The 16,924-nt window shown below is 24.5% G+C and overlaps 6 protein-coding genes across 10 annotated transcripts; 3 read left to right on the forward strand and 3 right to left on the reverse strand.

The window, feature by feature from the left end:
* Positions 1 to 55: 55 nt before the first annotated feature.
* On the reverse strand, positions 56 to 7,510 carry LOC122856026 (voltage-dependent calcium channel subunit alpha-2/delta-3). Of its 3 annotated transcripts, none has more exons than XM_044157794.1 (8): positions 7,320 to 7,510; positions 4,275 to 4,356; positions 3,907 to 4,214; positions 3,458 to 3,846; positions 2,804 to 3,384; positions 2,556 to 2,684; positions 1,967 to 2,334; positions 56 to 1,891 (listed from the first exon to the last, which is right to left on the reverse strand). In XM_044157794.1, exons 1-8 carry the CDS (start codon positions 7,397 to 7,399, stop codon positions 85 to 87), a joined length of 3,744 nt encoding a protein of 1,247 aa, XP_044013729.1. In that variant the 5' UTR covers positions 7,400 to 7,510; the 3' UTR covers positions 56 to 84. The 3 variants fall into 3 exon arrangements, with proteins under 3 accessions (XP_044013729.1, XP_044013730.1, XP_044013732.1); XM_044157795.1 differs by lacking the exon at positions 7,320 to 7,510 and adding an exon at positions 4,447 to 4,549; XM_044157797.1 differs by lacking the exon at positions 2,556 to 2,684.
* LOC122856028 (protein rolling stone-like) lies at positions 5,171 to 7,318 on the forward strand. Of its 3 annotated transcripts, none has more exons than XM_044157800.1 (2): positions 5,171 to 5,276; positions 6,166 to 7,095. In XM_044157800.1, the coding sequence occupies exon 2, from the start codon at positions 6,177 to 6,179 to the stop codon at positions 7,092 to 7,094; it is 918 nt and encodes a 305-aa protein (XP_044013735.1). In that variant the 5' UTR covers positions 5,171 to 5,276; positions 6,166 to 6,176; the 3' UTR covers position 7,095. The 3 variants fall into 3 exon arrangements, with proteins under 3 accessions (XP_044013735.1, XP_044013734.1, XP_044013736.1); XM_044157799.1 differs by lacking the exon at positions 5,171 to 5,276 and adding an exon at positions 5,637 to 6,069 and having other exon boundaries at positions 6,166 to 7,318; XM_044157801.1 differs by lacking the exon at positions 5,171 to 5,276 and adding an exon at positions 5,637 to 5,801.
* LOC122856027 (zinc finger protein ZXDC-like) lies at positions 7,319 to 10,208 on the reverse strand. The gene is made up of 3 exons (XM_044157798.1): positions 8,622 to 10,208; positions 7,478 to 8,534; positions 7,319 to 7,409 (listed from the first exon to the last, which is right to left on the reverse strand). Exons 1-3 carry the CDS (start codon positions 9,726 to 9,728, stop codon positions 7,399 to 7,401), a joined length of 2,175 nt encoding a protein of 724 aa, XP_044013733.1. The 5' UTR covers positions 9,729 to 10,208; the 3' UTR covers positions 7,319 to 7,398.
* A 699-nt stretch (positions 10,209 to 10,907) lies between these two features.
* Positions 10,908 to 12,368, forward strand: LOC122856030. The gene is made up of 6 exons (XM_044157803.1): positions 10,908 to 11,131; positions 11,201 to 11,363; positions 11,437 to 11,568; positions 11,633 to 11,767; positions 11,849 to 12,083; positions 12,160 to 12,368. The coding sequence occupies exons 1-6, from the start codon at positions 10,908 to 10,910 to the stop codon at positions 12,366 to 12,368; spliced, it is 1,098 nt and encodes a 365-aa protein (XP_044013738.1).
* A 35-nt stretch (positions 12,369 to 12,403) lies between these two features.
* On the reverse strand, positions 12,404 to 14,819 carry LOC122856029 (heparan-alpha-glucosaminide N-acetyltransferase-like). Its single transcript, XM_044157802.1, has 2 exons — positions 14,577 to 14,819; positions 12,404 to 14,493 (listed from the first exon to the last, which is right to left on the reverse strand). The coding sequence occupies exon 2, from the start codon at positions 14,429 to 14,431 to the stop codon at positions 12,515 to 12,517; it is 1,917 nt and encodes a 638-aa protein (XP_044013737.1). The 5' UTR covers positions 14,432 to 14,493; positions 14,577 to 14,819; the 3' UTR covers positions 12,404 to 12,514.
* A 399-nt stretch (positions 14,820 to 15,218) lies between these two features.
* On the forward strand, positions 15,219 to 16,914 carry LOC122856031 (muskelin-like). Its single transcript, XM_044157805.1, has 3 exons — positions 15,219 to 15,778; positions 15,882 to 15,951; positions 16,025 to 16,914. Exons 1-3 carry the CDS (start codon positions 15,684 to 15,686, stop codon positions 16,688 to 16,690), a joined length of 831 nt encoding a protein of 276 aa, XP_044013740.1. The 5' UTR covers positions 15,219 to 15,683; the 3' UTR covers positions 16,691 to 16,914.
* The last annotated feature ends 10 nt before the right edge of the window (positions 16,915 to 16,924 follow it).

Consider the following 16,924-nt stretch of genomic DNA (forward strand, 5'->3'; position numbering starts at 1 on the left):
ATTATTTATTGATTTGTAAATATAATAATAATACAACACGACACAATGACTTTGTATTTTTTTGGTATTTATTGTTTTCATATATTAAATATTGAAATAAAAAATAATTAAATAATAAATAACAATTGTAATGATATTTATATGATAAATTTTTGTTGCTCCTCCACATGCATCAATTTCATCTTCAAGATAATGTTCAGTAAAACATTCAGCAAGACGTCTACGTGGAAGATCATTTAAATCTTTTTTGTAACATGCAGCATCTTCATGATCTTCAACATATGCAGATGGAAGTATATTTTCTGGTTCAGTTGTTAGTCTTTCATAGCATGATGATGACAATGAATTAACAACAACAAGTATTAAATTTGTTGATACAACACGTTGAGCATAAAATTGACGTGAACATTGAATTGTTGAATTTTGAATTGGATATTTAGTATGTGTTTGATTCATAATATATAATGTACGTTTTTGATCACATCTATAATCTTTTATTATTTCTTTTGGTGCTGGTGGTTTTTCTGGTAAATCTTCGTCATTTGTTGCACGTGCAAATGACCAAATTGGTAAATCATCAATGATTAATTGTGTTAATAAAAATATTGCTTTAGTAAATAACCAAATAATAATTTTCCATAAATATAATAATATATTATTGCTATTATTGTTATTATGATGAATTGAAAATGCATCATCTGAAAAAGCAGTATCATAACAATATGCTTGATAATCATAAATAACAACAGTATTATAATATCCTTGTTTGAGCATTGATTTCATAATTGGTCCTTCAACTGTACCAAAAAATAAACCAGTATCACTGTCATTGTGTGCATCTGACAACACAATATAACCATTTTGATCTAATAAATAACAATCAATATAATCTTTATTACAATTTAAATCATCATCATTATTGCTATTGCTATTTGTAATATTACGAAATTTATATAAAAAATTTATCATTGACATTTGAAAACCAACAACAGCTGCTGATGCATTTTTACCACCATCACGTGGAAATATTGCCATTGACACTGTCAACACATCATTATCATGATTTAATTGACTAGCTTGTACAGTTATATATATACTATTTGGATCAATTTGATGTTGATATATTGCACCTTTATACCATGCTTCATTTATTGCACGTCTATGTACATCACCAAAATTTGGATTCAATGATTTTGGTATTGAATTATTATTAATTGGTTGCCAACGTGTTAAGCCACTTTGTGTTGATACAAATCTCAAAAAAACACCATAATCATCAACAAGTTTTTCAATTTCATCATCATTGGTTGTGTTGGTATATGTAAAATTACCAGTATATATATCATTTGTTGCACGTGCATCAAATACAAGTAATTGCATTAGTTCTTCATTACAATAATAATCATCATGTTTTAATAATTGTCTACCACAATTTGGTTCATTAATATTATCATTTTCATATGTTGTTTGATATGCCTCATATTGATCTGACCATTTCCATGTATCTTGATTATTAAGCATTTTAATAAAATTTAATAATTCATTTTCTGGTTTATCATATTCATGCCCTTCAAGATAATGATAACGACAATATATCCAGCCAGGATGTATACGCCAATTATTATCAATAAATAAATCACTAATATTCATACCAGCTTGTATATTTTTTTCAATTTCATTACCAACTCTTATCCATGTTTTTCCATAATTTGGTAATGCAATTGCAATACCAAATGGTGTACCAGGTAATGGTGCATAATAATAATCACGTTTTTCAAGTGTAACACGTTTATTATCATCATAATGAAGTTTAACTGGTACATTTTTCATACTACCAGTTTGATGATCAACAAGAGCTTTACGAAGTTTTAATATATCTTGTCCTGGTTTTCTATAAAAATAACAAAATAATAATATAATAATATAACAACTATTTAAAAAATAATTAATTTATATTAATTTATACCTTGGATCTTTTTGTTTATCATCATCTAATATTTCAACTTCAGTTAAATCAACACTATTATAATTTTCTTTAAGTTTTTCACCACTAACTGGACGTAAATCTGGATGTAATATAACATATCCATTATTTGATACAATAAATGCATAACCATTTATACCCAATTTATATGGTAATGTTAATTTTTCAATATCACGTATTGGAACATCAGTACCAGCAACACCCAATAAATTTGCACGTCTTGTTATATTATTTTTATTAACTTTTCTATCAAATGCTGGTATACTAACTGATGTTAATAGCTGATATTCTTGACGTGATACCAAATTATATTCTGATGGATCAAATCTACCATTTTCTCCTCGTTTTATCTAAATTTTAAAAATTGAAAAAAAAAAATATGTCAATTAATTTTATTATTAATAATATTATAAATAATTAGGCACACATGCAAATATGTATGTTTAAATAAATAAAAATACATGTTGTAATGTATATGTGTGTAGTGTGTATATAAAAAACAACAACAACAACAACAACAACAACAAAAACAAGGGTATAATTTCATCAGGGGGGAATTTGAAATGTCAACCTGTTTAATGTAGATTGCATCGTCGTTAATTCGTACACCCTCTCCTAATGCTTCAAGATGCTTGTCGAGACGTGATTTTTGGTCTTGATGATTCATTACCAGCCAAAGCCACGGGGCAAGTGCCGGATTCTAATTACATTTTATTTACGTTTTTTTTTTTTTTTTTCATCATCATCATAACAATTTACTCTTGTTGAAATTTAAATACAAAAATAATAATAATAATAATAATAATAAAATAAACTTACTGATGTATCAGTGTATGCATGTGTCCAAGCAACTGGATGTTGATTTTGTTGTAATACCAAGGGTCTTGCAACAACTGGTATATATTTAAGTACTTGTTCTTGTGCTTCTTCTTGTGTATGTACATGTGTATAATATCCACGATTTTCACATGCCATTAATTGTATTTCACGTACATTTGTAACTTCTTTACCAAGTAAATATGTAAATACACGTACTGGTAAATTAATATTTGAATAATCTCTATTCCATTCATAAAATACTTGTGATATATTTGATGCAACACCATCAGTTACAAGCATTATTAATTGATTACATGGTGTTGATGGACCACAACCACGTGATATCCTATATGTTTCAAGTATTGTAAATGCACTTATAAATGCATCAGTAAGATTAGCAACTTCTAGGGGATTTAAAGAACTCATTGATTCTTTAAATGTATTAATATTTTCAGGTGTTGCTTGTACAAGTTTATCTTTGAAACATGGTACAATATCTTGAGTTGTATTTTTATATTCCAATATTGTAACATAATCATTATTTGATAATGTATCAAGTATAGATGAAACGACAGCTTTTGCTAATGGAAAAAAAAAAAAACAAATAAAAGTTATATAGAACATGTAATTATAATTATAATAATAAATACTTGCCAATTGTATATCCCATACCCTCCATACTTCCACTTGAATCAACTAAAATTACCATGTCTTTGCTGCATGTTGCTGCTTCAATAAACCAACTACGTATTCTACAATCATAAAGATCAGCAACATCATTACCATCAGGACCAATATTATTTTGCCATTTCATTGCTGGATATTGACGTAACATTCCTGTTGTTGAACCAAAATATTGCCATGATAATGCTGGATCAGATTGATAATTTTGACGAAATACTTGATCAAGTTGTTCAGACCAACTTATTGCCTCAACAACTGGCGGTAAAAGATCATAAACATTTGTTGGTATATGAACTGATGAATAATTTGTATTAACTGGTATATTATAAAAATGTGAATCTTCATTAAGTGTCATATTTCTGTAATAATAAATTTATATTTATATATTAAAAAAAAATTAAATTAAATTAAATACTTGCCTGTAAATATGTGCATTTGATTTCATTTTTTCTGGTATTTTTGGTTGTATTTTAATTTGACCATTTTTATCAACAACTGGACTATATTTACTCGATACATATGTTAAATTATTTATATTATTATTTTTTACATTATTATCATTGTCATCATTTAAATCCCATTTTTCAGCTGCATCCTCAGCAACTTTTAATATACAACGTACTGCATCCATTTTACGTCGTAACATTCTACCAACACTCTCACTTATTATTTCAATAAGTTCTGTACCAGATTTATCTTCAACTCTTGCATTCATATTTTTATATTTCTGCAATATTTATTATTATTATTATTATTAATTATAAAAAAAATAACTTTATATACTTACAGTTTTAAGTTCATCTGGTCTTGCAACTGCATTTGCTAAATCCCATAATTCTGATCCAAGACTAGTTGCCCAATTATCAACACTATAATCATTATTATTATTATTATTTACGTTAAAAAAATAGTAGTGTTAAAATTTAAAAAATACATAATAATAAAATAAAGATACTTGCATTTGTGCATCACGAGCAAGACAAACACCGGCACTTGTCGCAATAATAATTAATTGATAAATTTTCATTATAATAATAATAATAATAATTTAAATATTATTTACAAGAAAAAAAAATTGTACTACTAGAACATTTCAACTTTTAACAGATTAAAGTTAAAACTAATACACATTTTGATTATTTTTGGGTGCACGTATTTAGTATGAGTATAAATTTTTCGTCCCCACACTATGTCTATGTATAAATTCTCTCCAACAACGACTCTGTGTTATTTTTAAAATCATCAAATAATTCTCTCTCTATATATATACGTATATTTTATTGGTGTTTTTTTTTCTTTTTTTTCAATCCTTTCGAAAATAGTACAAAATAATTATTTTAAAAATTGTATTGACAACAAAAATAAATTTTACGTTTAAATTGACCGGGATTTATCGATAATTTGCACCTGGTTCATTGATCTGAAATTTAACATGATGATACCTATATATAATTTAATATAAAATCAATTTCAGTAATTCTTAAAAGATCCAGCTAATAATAATTATAAAATGTATACACAAATAAATATAATAAAAATAATCATTTTAAATTTATATAATTCACAAGACAAAGAAAGGGATGCCTGCTAATAATGTCTATATGATACACCAATTTATATACTTTTATTATATTACAACTAATAACTATAAAGCAGTCATCATGCTTCAGTTTATTATTGACAGCCGAGAGTACAACCTGACTCTACTCTCCCGGCTTACAGCTAATATAGTAATTACTAATTAATACTATACATATAATTAATTTATATATTAATAATTAAACAACAGGTAATTTAATTGTATTACATAATTTATATGTATATCCTTTTAAAAAAATAAGTTATCAAAAAACAGCTAGCCAGCTTATAATACGCAATAAAAATAATTGAATTATATAAGGTCAATCACTCATTGTCTTGTCAGATAAAAGTCTAAATTGCATTCAATTAATTTATAATTAAATAAATTATTATTGAATGACACGAGACATACTGTACAAGCAATTTGGCCTTATAATTGTATATATTTTTTTTTATTTAAAAATTAATAAATGAAAAAATAGAGTATATAATATATTAACATGCATATAGATAGAATTATAGAAACTATATATATCTATTGATTATTTTTGTATCTATATATAATATAATTACGCGGTCTATTATTATTATTTTTATTAGTAAATTAGATTATAGATAGACTAGAGACAGTCTAGGCTGGTCTAGGTTTACAAAAGGTAGTACACGTGTCACCTATTCGGCTCTCTTATTTTTTACACCTTCATCTCATCATCTCATTAGAAAGGCATTTGCGGTATGTATATATATTTGAAAGGAGCAGAGAAAGAGGAAAAAGAAATCATCACGTTGCATCACGTATTTAATCACACACATACATACACAATACACATGTAGTGTTCATGTGAATCATGTTTATTTATTTTTATTTGTGGTTAGCTCGTTTAGAAGTGTCAATGTTTTGATATGAGTAATAAATTGTTAATTAAATTAGATAAAATCAAATGGATAAATAAATAATTATATTTAAAAAAATATGATTCCATGTATTTACAAAATAGCATGTATGTTTTATTATTTCGCATTAATTTGTTTATTTATTGGTTGTTGTTATGTAGCTGTTTGAATAATATTTTTTTGTTTATATTGTTTTTTTTTAGATCGACGAACAATGGTTAAGAATATTTGGTGTAGAAAATTATGTCGTGATATTGCTTCTTGGCCTCGAACAAAAAGTCATTTGTACTCATTTACTAATGCCAAACAATTTACTGAGCCAAGATATCAAAATAATATTTCATTAGGATATATTAATTATCGTGTTATTATACTTTTATTATGGACAATAATAATATTATGTTCAATGTTTGAAATTGGAAGTTTTAAACCACATGGACATAATTATTTATGGCCAATTTATTTAACAAATTGGGATTTAACATTTGGCTTTGTACAATCAATACTTGGATTTATTATTGTTAAAAAAAGATGGAATTTACAAAAACAAAAATCATCATCAACACCAACAGCACCAGCAACAGCAACAGCTGATCATCATCATCATCATAATTTAAAATATGATAAAATTGTAAAATTATATTGGTTTTTTTATACTGTAACATTGACACTTGCAATTGGTGTTACAGCATCATATTGGATACTTGTTTATAATCCAAAATATCATTCAATTGATCCATTAAATATTATGATACATGTATGTAATAGTATATTAATTATTTGTGATTTTATTGTGACAAATGTACCATTGAAATATCGTCATTTTTGGTGGTCTATATCAATTATTTTAATATATATTATATTTACAATAATATATTTTATTGCTGGTGGTACTGATAAACGAGGTAAACATTGTATTTATGATGCAATGGATTGGAACAAGCCCATTAAAACAATATTACTAACAGGTGGTGCTATTATTTGTTTGATAATTGTACACTGTTTATTATGTTATCTGACAATAATCAAAGAACGTTTATACTCTTATTGTGAAAATAACAAAAATCACGAATTACCAATTAATTATCATAATAATGACATGGAAAAATTTCATAGTATTGAAATTGTTTAATCATTGTTTTTTTTTTTTTTTTTCTGTATAAAACTTATTATATTAGGCATACCTATCTTTATATTATATTATTTATAATTAAAAAAGAAAAACACATTCGATTATATGACTGTAACATATATATTTGTTTGAATATATATAATATAAATGGAATCATAGTATTATCATTATAAATATTATTATTATTGTTATTAAAAATTATTTTAAAAAAGAAAAAAAAAATACCTTGTTGTTTTAATCAAGTATTGTTGTCTCTGATGTTGATGATGAATCAAGATACAAAATTTGAGATTCATTAGTACCATTAATTAGCTCCTGAACATAATACATTGAACTTGGTAATTCTTGAGATAATAATAATAATGCTGATTCATTTAAATTACCATCATCACTGGCACTGCTTCCAAGATCAACATCATCCAATGGACCAATTGTATTTAAAGTTGTTGTTATTTTTTTTTTCAATTTCCAAACATCCAAAGACGTAAGATTTGTTCTTGCACAGCCTTCATATTTACGTTTAATTGATGAATGACAAACATCATCATTACCAACATTACCAACATTATCAACATTACTAACATTGTCAAATGAATTTAATGATGATGATGATGATGATATTTTCACAACATTAGCATTATTATTTAAATGATGATTGCACAAATGATTGTCATTTGTTTGTATATTTTTTTCATTATTACAATAACAATTGTTGTTGTTGTTGTTGTTGTTGTGATGTTTTTTCATGTGTACATATAGACTACTTTTAGCTGAAAATGTTGCATCACAAGAATTATTTGTACATTGAAAATATCTTCCATCTTTGTGTGTTAATTTGTGTTCTCTTAAATGTTCAGATCTCATAAATGCTTTAGCACAACCATCAACATCACATATAAATTTACGTTCATTTGTATGTTTTTTTTCATGTCTTTTGAGTTTACTTGATGATGTAAATGCCCATTGACAACCAGGATAAATACACGTGTATGGTTTTGTACCAGTATGTGTACGTAAATGTGCTTTTAATCTACATGGTATATCAAATACTTTATTACAACCAGGCCAATTACATTTAACATCTGATTCTTTATAATTATGACATCTTTGATGTGATGTTAATGCATTACTTGTGTAATAACGTTTATTACAATTATTATATGTACAAATAAATGGTGCATATATACCATCATGTGTTTTCATATGTAATTCAAGTGCACGTTTTGTTTGAAACATTTCATTGCAAGTTGATACATTGCATGATATATGATTTGGTCTTTCATGAAGTTTTTCATGTGTATATAAATTATATATTGTTGTAAAACGTCTATTACAACCATCAGCTTTACATGCAAAATCTTTTTTTTTTAAATGAGTTTCTTTGTGACGTTTTAATTTAAAATCAGAATAAAATGCCCAACTGCAACCATCATAATCACACTGTAAAAATTTAAATTTTTAAAATTTATTAAATTTATTAAATTTATTAAATATACCAATAAATAATAATATAAAAAATATTTATACCTTGAATGGACGTATTCCATGATGAGCAAGTAAATGACTTTTTAATGTCCATATACGATTAAATTCACGATTACAATCAATTCTTGGACACATCCATGTGTTTGTATTTTTATTTGATCCAAAAATATTATTTTTATTAAATTGTTGTTGTAAATTATCTTCAGTATATCCTAGTTCTTCAAGTGCTTTATTTATTTTTATTTCTTGATTATTAATATTAATATTATTATTATCATTATTTTCATTTCGATAATCAATTTTTTTTTTTTTCGATTGTGATAAACAGCTTGATCCTGATGATGTTGATGTTGTTGATGATGATGATGATGATGATGATGATGTTTTTTTATAATAACCAGTTGCTTCCATTAATTCAGATGTTTTACCTTGATATATTTGTTCTTCTTTTCCAGTATTTATAACAATTTGTGTCATATTTGATATTTTATCAGTTGATATTGCAACAACTGCCATTATATCATCATTTAATTCTTTATTATTATTATTATTATTTATTAAAATTTTTGATTGTTTATTTTTAGTTTTATTATAATCATCATCATCATCATCATTTCTATCTTGAATTATTGATAATGATGATAATAGTTGTTGTTGTTGTTGTTTATTATTAACATCAAATTCATCATAATGATTTAATGAATCATCAGTAAAATTATTAAATATACTATTATTATTATTATTATGTATTTGTATATTTGACAATACATCATCATCATCATGTATTGGTTGACAAGTTGTTGATGGTAATAATTCACCGGCAACAACCATATCATTAACAGCTGCAGATAATTCCATATCAGAATCATCCAATTGATCCAATTGATCCAATTGAAATTCCGACAATAAATATTCATCTTTTTCATTGCAAGTATTGAGCAATTTTTCATTATCCAAATCATCAAGAATTGAATCATCATAATTTAAATGTAATTTTTTATTAATAATTGACAAATTATTATTTTGTTTATCCAAATATCCATCATCATCCTCATCTTCGTCATCATCACCACCATCACCATCATCATCATCACAATTATCATTGGATAAATGATGATAATTTATATCACTAGTATTTATTGAATTCATATTGTTTTTTATTTAATTCTATATTATTTATCAATTAATGCTAAATGTATTTTTTTTTTTTTCAATTATTTTTTTTACCTGGCATTGTTTGTTATTTATTTTTATTCATAACAACAAGTATTATATAATTATAATCAATGTAGGTAGTTGTTTATATTTTTTATATTATTTTGACATAAAATTATGCAAATAATAGTTGATTATTCACTGAATATATGATAAAATTAAAAACAATTGAAATTTAAATTGTACATGCGTTATTGTTGTTGTTGTTGTTGTTGTTGATAATAAAAAATAAAATATTAAATCACACACACATTAATATTTGACTGTGTTGTTAAATCAATACAATTTCAATTATAATTTTATCCAAATATACACATTTATAATTTTAAATATTATTGATACAATTTGCAGATTATTATTGTAAATATTTATCAATATTTATTTGCTAACAAGTCAGGTTATATTTTTGCAATTGTTTTTTTTTTTTTTTTTTTACTATACTGCGCAATTTTTTTGTTGTTGTTTTTTTTTTTTTTTCTTTTAGTACATTCTAGTGTTGCAAGCTTGAAACACTTGGAATATACAATTCCCTAGAAAATATTATGATTAATGATTATGATTATTGATTACGTCAAAACTCACAAAAGTGTGTGTGTGCGTCTATGTACATATACTTATCTCTCAATTATGATAAACATTTGAATCTTTTTTTTTACCTGAAAATGATAATTTACTTGGTTTTTTTTTCAAAATTATAAATTAATTATACATAAATTATTAAATCATTATTATTATCATGAAACATAATAATATGTATGGTGAATACACCATTAAATGACATGTATGTACCTATATATATATCTCGAATAATTAGATGAAATAATAATAATAAAATTTCGATGAGTTGTTTCGAAAGAGAATGTAATTTTTTCTTTTATACCTAATTACTTTAAAATGAATTTTTATGCTCTAGTCATTGATTATAAATAAATAAATATATAAGGTATAGGTATATATTTAAAAGTTTAAAAAAAAAAAAAAAAAATATATAAAATACAAATAATGTTATGTAACAATATTTAATTTTATTAAAATGATTGGAAGAAACAAGTAAGTGTATAAAAAATAATAAATGTTTTTTTGAATGATTTAATTTTAATTATAATATATATTATGTTAATTAATAGGTCAAAGCATAAATTTATTGTTGTATCAATGATACTTGGATTAACAATAATTTATAATGAATATCTAGTTTATGAAATAAATAGTTCTACTTGGAATTTTAAAAAATGCACAGAATGTGTCAGAGTATTACTCGTTGCAGATCCACAGATACTTGGTGAATATAATGAAAATTATATTGGTGCATCATTTGCAATATGGGATAGTGATAGGTAATTTTCCTTGTTTCATTATTTTCTTTAATTAATAATAATAATAATATAAATAAATTTCAATTGTAGATATTTGGCAAAAACATTTGCAAGAGCATTAAAACACTCTGAGCCACATGTGATAATATTTCTTGGTGATATTATGGATGAGGGACACATTGCAACAACTCAACAATTTGTACGATATAAAAATCGTTTTGACAATATATTTTATACTCCAGATCACATAATGGTGCTTATTTCAAATACAATACTAAATAATATTATTATTATTATTTATTACTAATGATTTTATTTTTATTTAGAAAATATATTTACCAGGTGACAATGACATTGGTGGAGAAGAGGATTCAGTTTCATCACGTATTCATGATAGATTTAAATTTACTTATTCTCAACCAGACACTATTATTCATGACAATGTTATATTTTTCAAGGTAATATATTTCATTAGTTTCATTAATTAAGCTAATATTAATTATTATATTAATGAAAAAACAGGTCAATAGATTAATAAATTATATGCCAAATGCACCAAAAGATGCTTTTCTCAATGATTATGCTGAACAAAATGTGACAAATGTTGTTCTTAGTCATGTACCATTATTATTTAATCCTGGATATTTTGTTAAAAATGCAAGTATATATAATATATATAGATTTATTTTTATCATTAGGTATATAAAATAAAATAATCAAATAATTTATAATAATTAGGTAATTAAAGAATTATCACCTCAAATAATATTTACTGCTCATGAACATAAAGCAATGCATTTAATTATTGATACGACAATTGATCAATTTGGTAAAAGTCGTATATTTAAAACTCATGATAATTCAATATATCAATTGAGATTTGACATGGGTGATATTCATGAAATTCAAATTCCATCATGTTCATATAGAATGGGATCAATTGATAATATGGGCTATGGATTAGCATACATAGGTATGTACTTATAAATTATAATATGCATATATTCATAATTATTATCTTGATTATTTATGATAATATTATTTTTTAGATACAAGAGATAAATCTGTGGATTTTACAATATTATGGTTACCATCAAGATTTCCAAAACTCAAAGGATATCTATGGATAATAGCAATTATATTATTTTCATTTGTTGCAATATTAGTATGCAATTGTTTTGCTTCATCATCATCACCATCATCATTGTATAATAATAATAGTAATTATATGATGTATAATCATTTAATGATTATATAATTAATCAATATGAAAAACAAAAAAAAAAAACAATAGTTGACAATAATAAAAATGACAATTTTATTTCTTATTTATTATTTATACATATAGTAAATAACAATTTATAAAAAAATATTATTCATTAATTATTAATTAATAATAAAAATTTAAACAGTTATTATTATGTCTTTTTTATTCATGTAATATGCAACAATTGACCATAGCATTGTTGTCCAAATATTCATAGCAAGAACATTGGCATGTGATAATGGTGGTGAAATTTGCCATGACCATGGAAAACAATTCATTGTTAAATAATGTGCCATATAAATAAATATTGAATTTCTACCAGAATATATAAATGGTGCACCATTCCATACACGACGATGATCAATCAAATAATATATTATTAAAAATAATAAAAATGCCAAACTACAAGTTAACAATATAAATGACAGTGTCATTAGATTTTTACTTATTGGTATAATACCAGTTGGATTATAAATATCACCATTGCACAATAGCAAACAAATAATAATACAAATAATTGACCACATAAACCATCTGAATATTTTTGATATATTATTCAAATAATAACAAAATAATATACGTCCAGCATGTATACCAAATTGTACAGTTAAAATTGATGATAATATATTCATCAAGCCCTCTGGATCATAATTATTAATTTTACCATAAATAATATTATTTGTTTTATTATAAATATGACTTGATAATAATTTTCTATCAATATAACCAACAGCACCACCAGTACAATTTATCAATTGACTATGATTATCATAACCACCTGGTCCAAAATAACCACTTGGACAACCTGGTACAATTAATAAATATTGTATTGTTAAATTTATTGAAATAATTATTACGACAATTAACCATTGTTTCCATGCATCAAGTATATCTTGTAAGTATGATAGTCTATTTCTATATTGAAAATTACGAATAATCTTAATGCCAATCATTTCAATTAATAATGATATAAAATTTGTTATTCCACATAGCTGTAATACACCAAAAAATCTTAAATTTTCAAGGCGTCTTTCTGAATGTTTATTTGATTGATTTGCTGTTAAACTATTAACAATAATACCAAGTATTATTAATATCAATGAACGTTTAAAACCTTTATAAATAATTCTCATTGGTGATATTGATAATCTCAATTGTGAACGTAATGATAATACCATTGTCATTCCCATTATCCATAAAAACCATGGTAATACCAAATCAGCAATTGTCAGGCCATACCATGGTGAATGATTAAATATAACATATTTACCACCACCATTGTTAACAAATATCATAAGTAATATTGATATACCACGAAATGCATCAATTGATTGTAGTCTTGTTGATGATTTTGTTATTTTAATTGATGTTATTTTTGATGCTGTTGTTGTTGCTGCAACACCTGTCCTTGTATCTGTTCTTGATAATGATGATGACGATGATGATGATAAAGATAATGATGATGATGTTTGTATTATTGCTGTTGATGTTGATGCTTGTGTCAATAAATTATTATCATCATTATCATTTTCCATTAATTCATCATTTCTTTTCAACTTTTTTATATTTTTTAAAGTATTTAGTACAAAGCTTGTTGATGTGAATATAATTGATGCTGTTAATAATACAAACAAAGCCAAAAAAATTGGAAAATATGGATTATTTGGTTGTACTATTTCATATATTATTTGTGAACAATTATTATCCATTGTTAAATTCCAACCATAATGACCATGATCAATAAAATTATATGTTACTGTTTGACATGAGCTGTTGTTATTAATGCCATCATTGTCATCAACATCAAGTACTTTGTAGTTTAAATTTTGTAAATATTTTGTTGACAAGACAAGTATTGTGTTGCTATTTTTACTGATATTTGTCCATGGTATAAAATCACACTGATGACAATTATCAAATTTTGAATACAGTGATATTGGCCAATTGTATTTATTTATTATACTGATACATGCCTCATCAATTCCAAGAGTAGTAGTAATTCCTGCACTCTCATTATAACTGCATCGTTCATCATTTTTTGCAAATAATGACATTTTTACATAAACAATGATGATGATGATGATGATGCATCAATTAGCTTTGACAATTATTTTCACTGTAAATATTATAAACCATTGTTATAACAATTAATTATATAATTATACTGATATAATTGTTTATTTTTTTTTTTTGACTTACAAGTGTTTTACTTTTCCAACAAACATAAATTTCCAATTATTATTATTATTCACCATAGATTTGTTAAAATTTGGACAAGAAAAATAATATTTTAAAAAATAAATACGCAATTATTTATTATGCACGTATTGCGTGCAAACTGCAACTTACATACATACATATCTGAATTTATCTACATTTATCTAAGAGAAAAAAAAAAAAAACAAACAAAAAAATGTAAATAAAAAAAAAAAAAATACGTCTGACTTTATGATGGATACTCATGAAAAATTTTGGTCTTTGGACGATTTACATTTTCACGACAAAAAATATAATAATAATAATAGTAAAGAATATTATGAATTCAAATTTAAAAATATTTATGTATATTCTTGTACTCATAGGTAATAATAATAATAATTCCTTTTATTTACCTGTATTTACCCAACTGGTTATACACGCAGAAAGCTAAATACACAAACTAAAATGATTAATCAAAGTATTAACGACGATAACAAAACGTAAAATAATTATTATTATAATAAAATATACTTTGTACAGATCTTTTTGAAAATTTCAAATGAATATTGGCCATCTTCATTCTCCAGCCAATCAGATTATTTTGTTTATATATATATCATGGAGGTGTATAAGGAGGGTAATCTCCTATGTTAAAGCATAGGCCTCCATGATATATATATATTTTTTTCTCTCTCTCTCTCTCGCGCCAGTTTTATTATCATTATTATAAAACAGATCCATGTGGTTCATGTGTTGACAGTTTGACACCTCACACCTGACAGCAAGTCGACTGTGATACAAATCGAATTAAAATCATAAATTAGAAAAGGATAGAAAAAAAAATATTTTATTGCTGCTATTTGTTGATTGATTACGAAAATATTTTAATTTTTTTCATCATTGACACTTTGACAAACCGAACCAAAAAACCTAACCTGGTCAAATGTCAATGCCAGCCTCGTCATATATTCAATATTCATTTCACAAATTTAAGCACATTTAAGCACAATTGGTACAATAGTCATTATTGATAAAATAAAATAGTGCAAACAGCTACAATAAATAAATAAAAACATTATTAAAAAGGTAGTACGAAAATTGCATAATATGGCGTCTGTTGATGATATGTCTGATTGTCATTGTACATTGGGTTATAAAATGACCATACGTTCAAGTGATTCATCACCTTGTTTACCTGCAGAGTAAGTATATTTAATTTCATTTTTCATCATTTTTCATCATGTATTATAAATAATATACTTATGTGCTTGAATAATATTATGAAAATTTTTATATTTAAAACAGAAATGATTTGGTTGATAAACCATTGGATCAGTCATCACGTTGGTCATCAGAAAATGATAATCATCCACAGGTATTTTGTTAACAATTTTTTTATTTATTTTCATTTTTATATATTTATTTATGTTTTGCTTATTTTGTTGCAGTATATTGTATTGAAACTTGATTATCCATCAATAGTCAAGTCAATAATATTTGGTAAATGTCCAAATAAAAATGTATGTTTAATGAAAAAATTTATAATATATGGAGCATTGGAATATGATCAATGGACAAAATTATTGGAATCTACATTAAAAAATGATTATGCAGGAGAATCATTTGAATTAAAACACACAATTGGCTGTGATGATATATATTTTCCAATTCGTTATATCAAAATAGTACCTCTTGAAGCATGGGGTCCAAATTTTGATATTTCAAATTACTTTTTTTGCGTTAATGGGATTTACAACAAATTATGTGTTGATAAATGCATTGATAAAGTCAAAAATTATCTCAAAGATGTCAAAAAACCAACTGACATAATGAAAAAGAAAAAAAAACTATTACCAAAAAAATTACCAACAAATGACAGTAATTCTGAAACACCATCAGAAGAAATACTTGATGATTTAAATGATAAAAAACCAATAATTATTGAATTTTCAAAGTCAACTATTGATAACATTGAAAAAAAATTTACAACATCATCAGGAATTCATGAAAACGAGTCAAACTATCTAGAATGGAAAAAAGAAAATATATTGTTAGAAACATGTGGTTTTGATGATTTACAAAATTTAATAAAACCCGTTATCCGAGATGAATAATGTTTTTTGTGTTGCTTCCTTATTTGGTGGATAATAAAAAAAAAACATAAATTATTTATTGCCATTTAAAAGAGATTGTAGACAAAATGTATTTAAGAAAAAAAAAAAATAATAATAATGCTTCCAGTTGTTTGTAAATTTACTGCAAGCTAATATTTATTATTATTATTATATTTCCAATGTCATGTACATGAATAAATAAATAAATTTATACTTGTAATAAATATTATATGT

This window comes from Aphidius gifuensis, linkage group LG4 (assembly GCF_014905175.1).
Source record: "Aphidius gifuensis isolate YNYX2018 linkage group LG4, ASM1490517v1, whole genome shotgun sequence".
In the NCBI taxonomy this organism is placed as follows: Eukaryota; Metazoa; Arthropoda; class Insecta; order Hymenoptera; family Braconidae; genus Aphidius; species Aphidius gifuensis.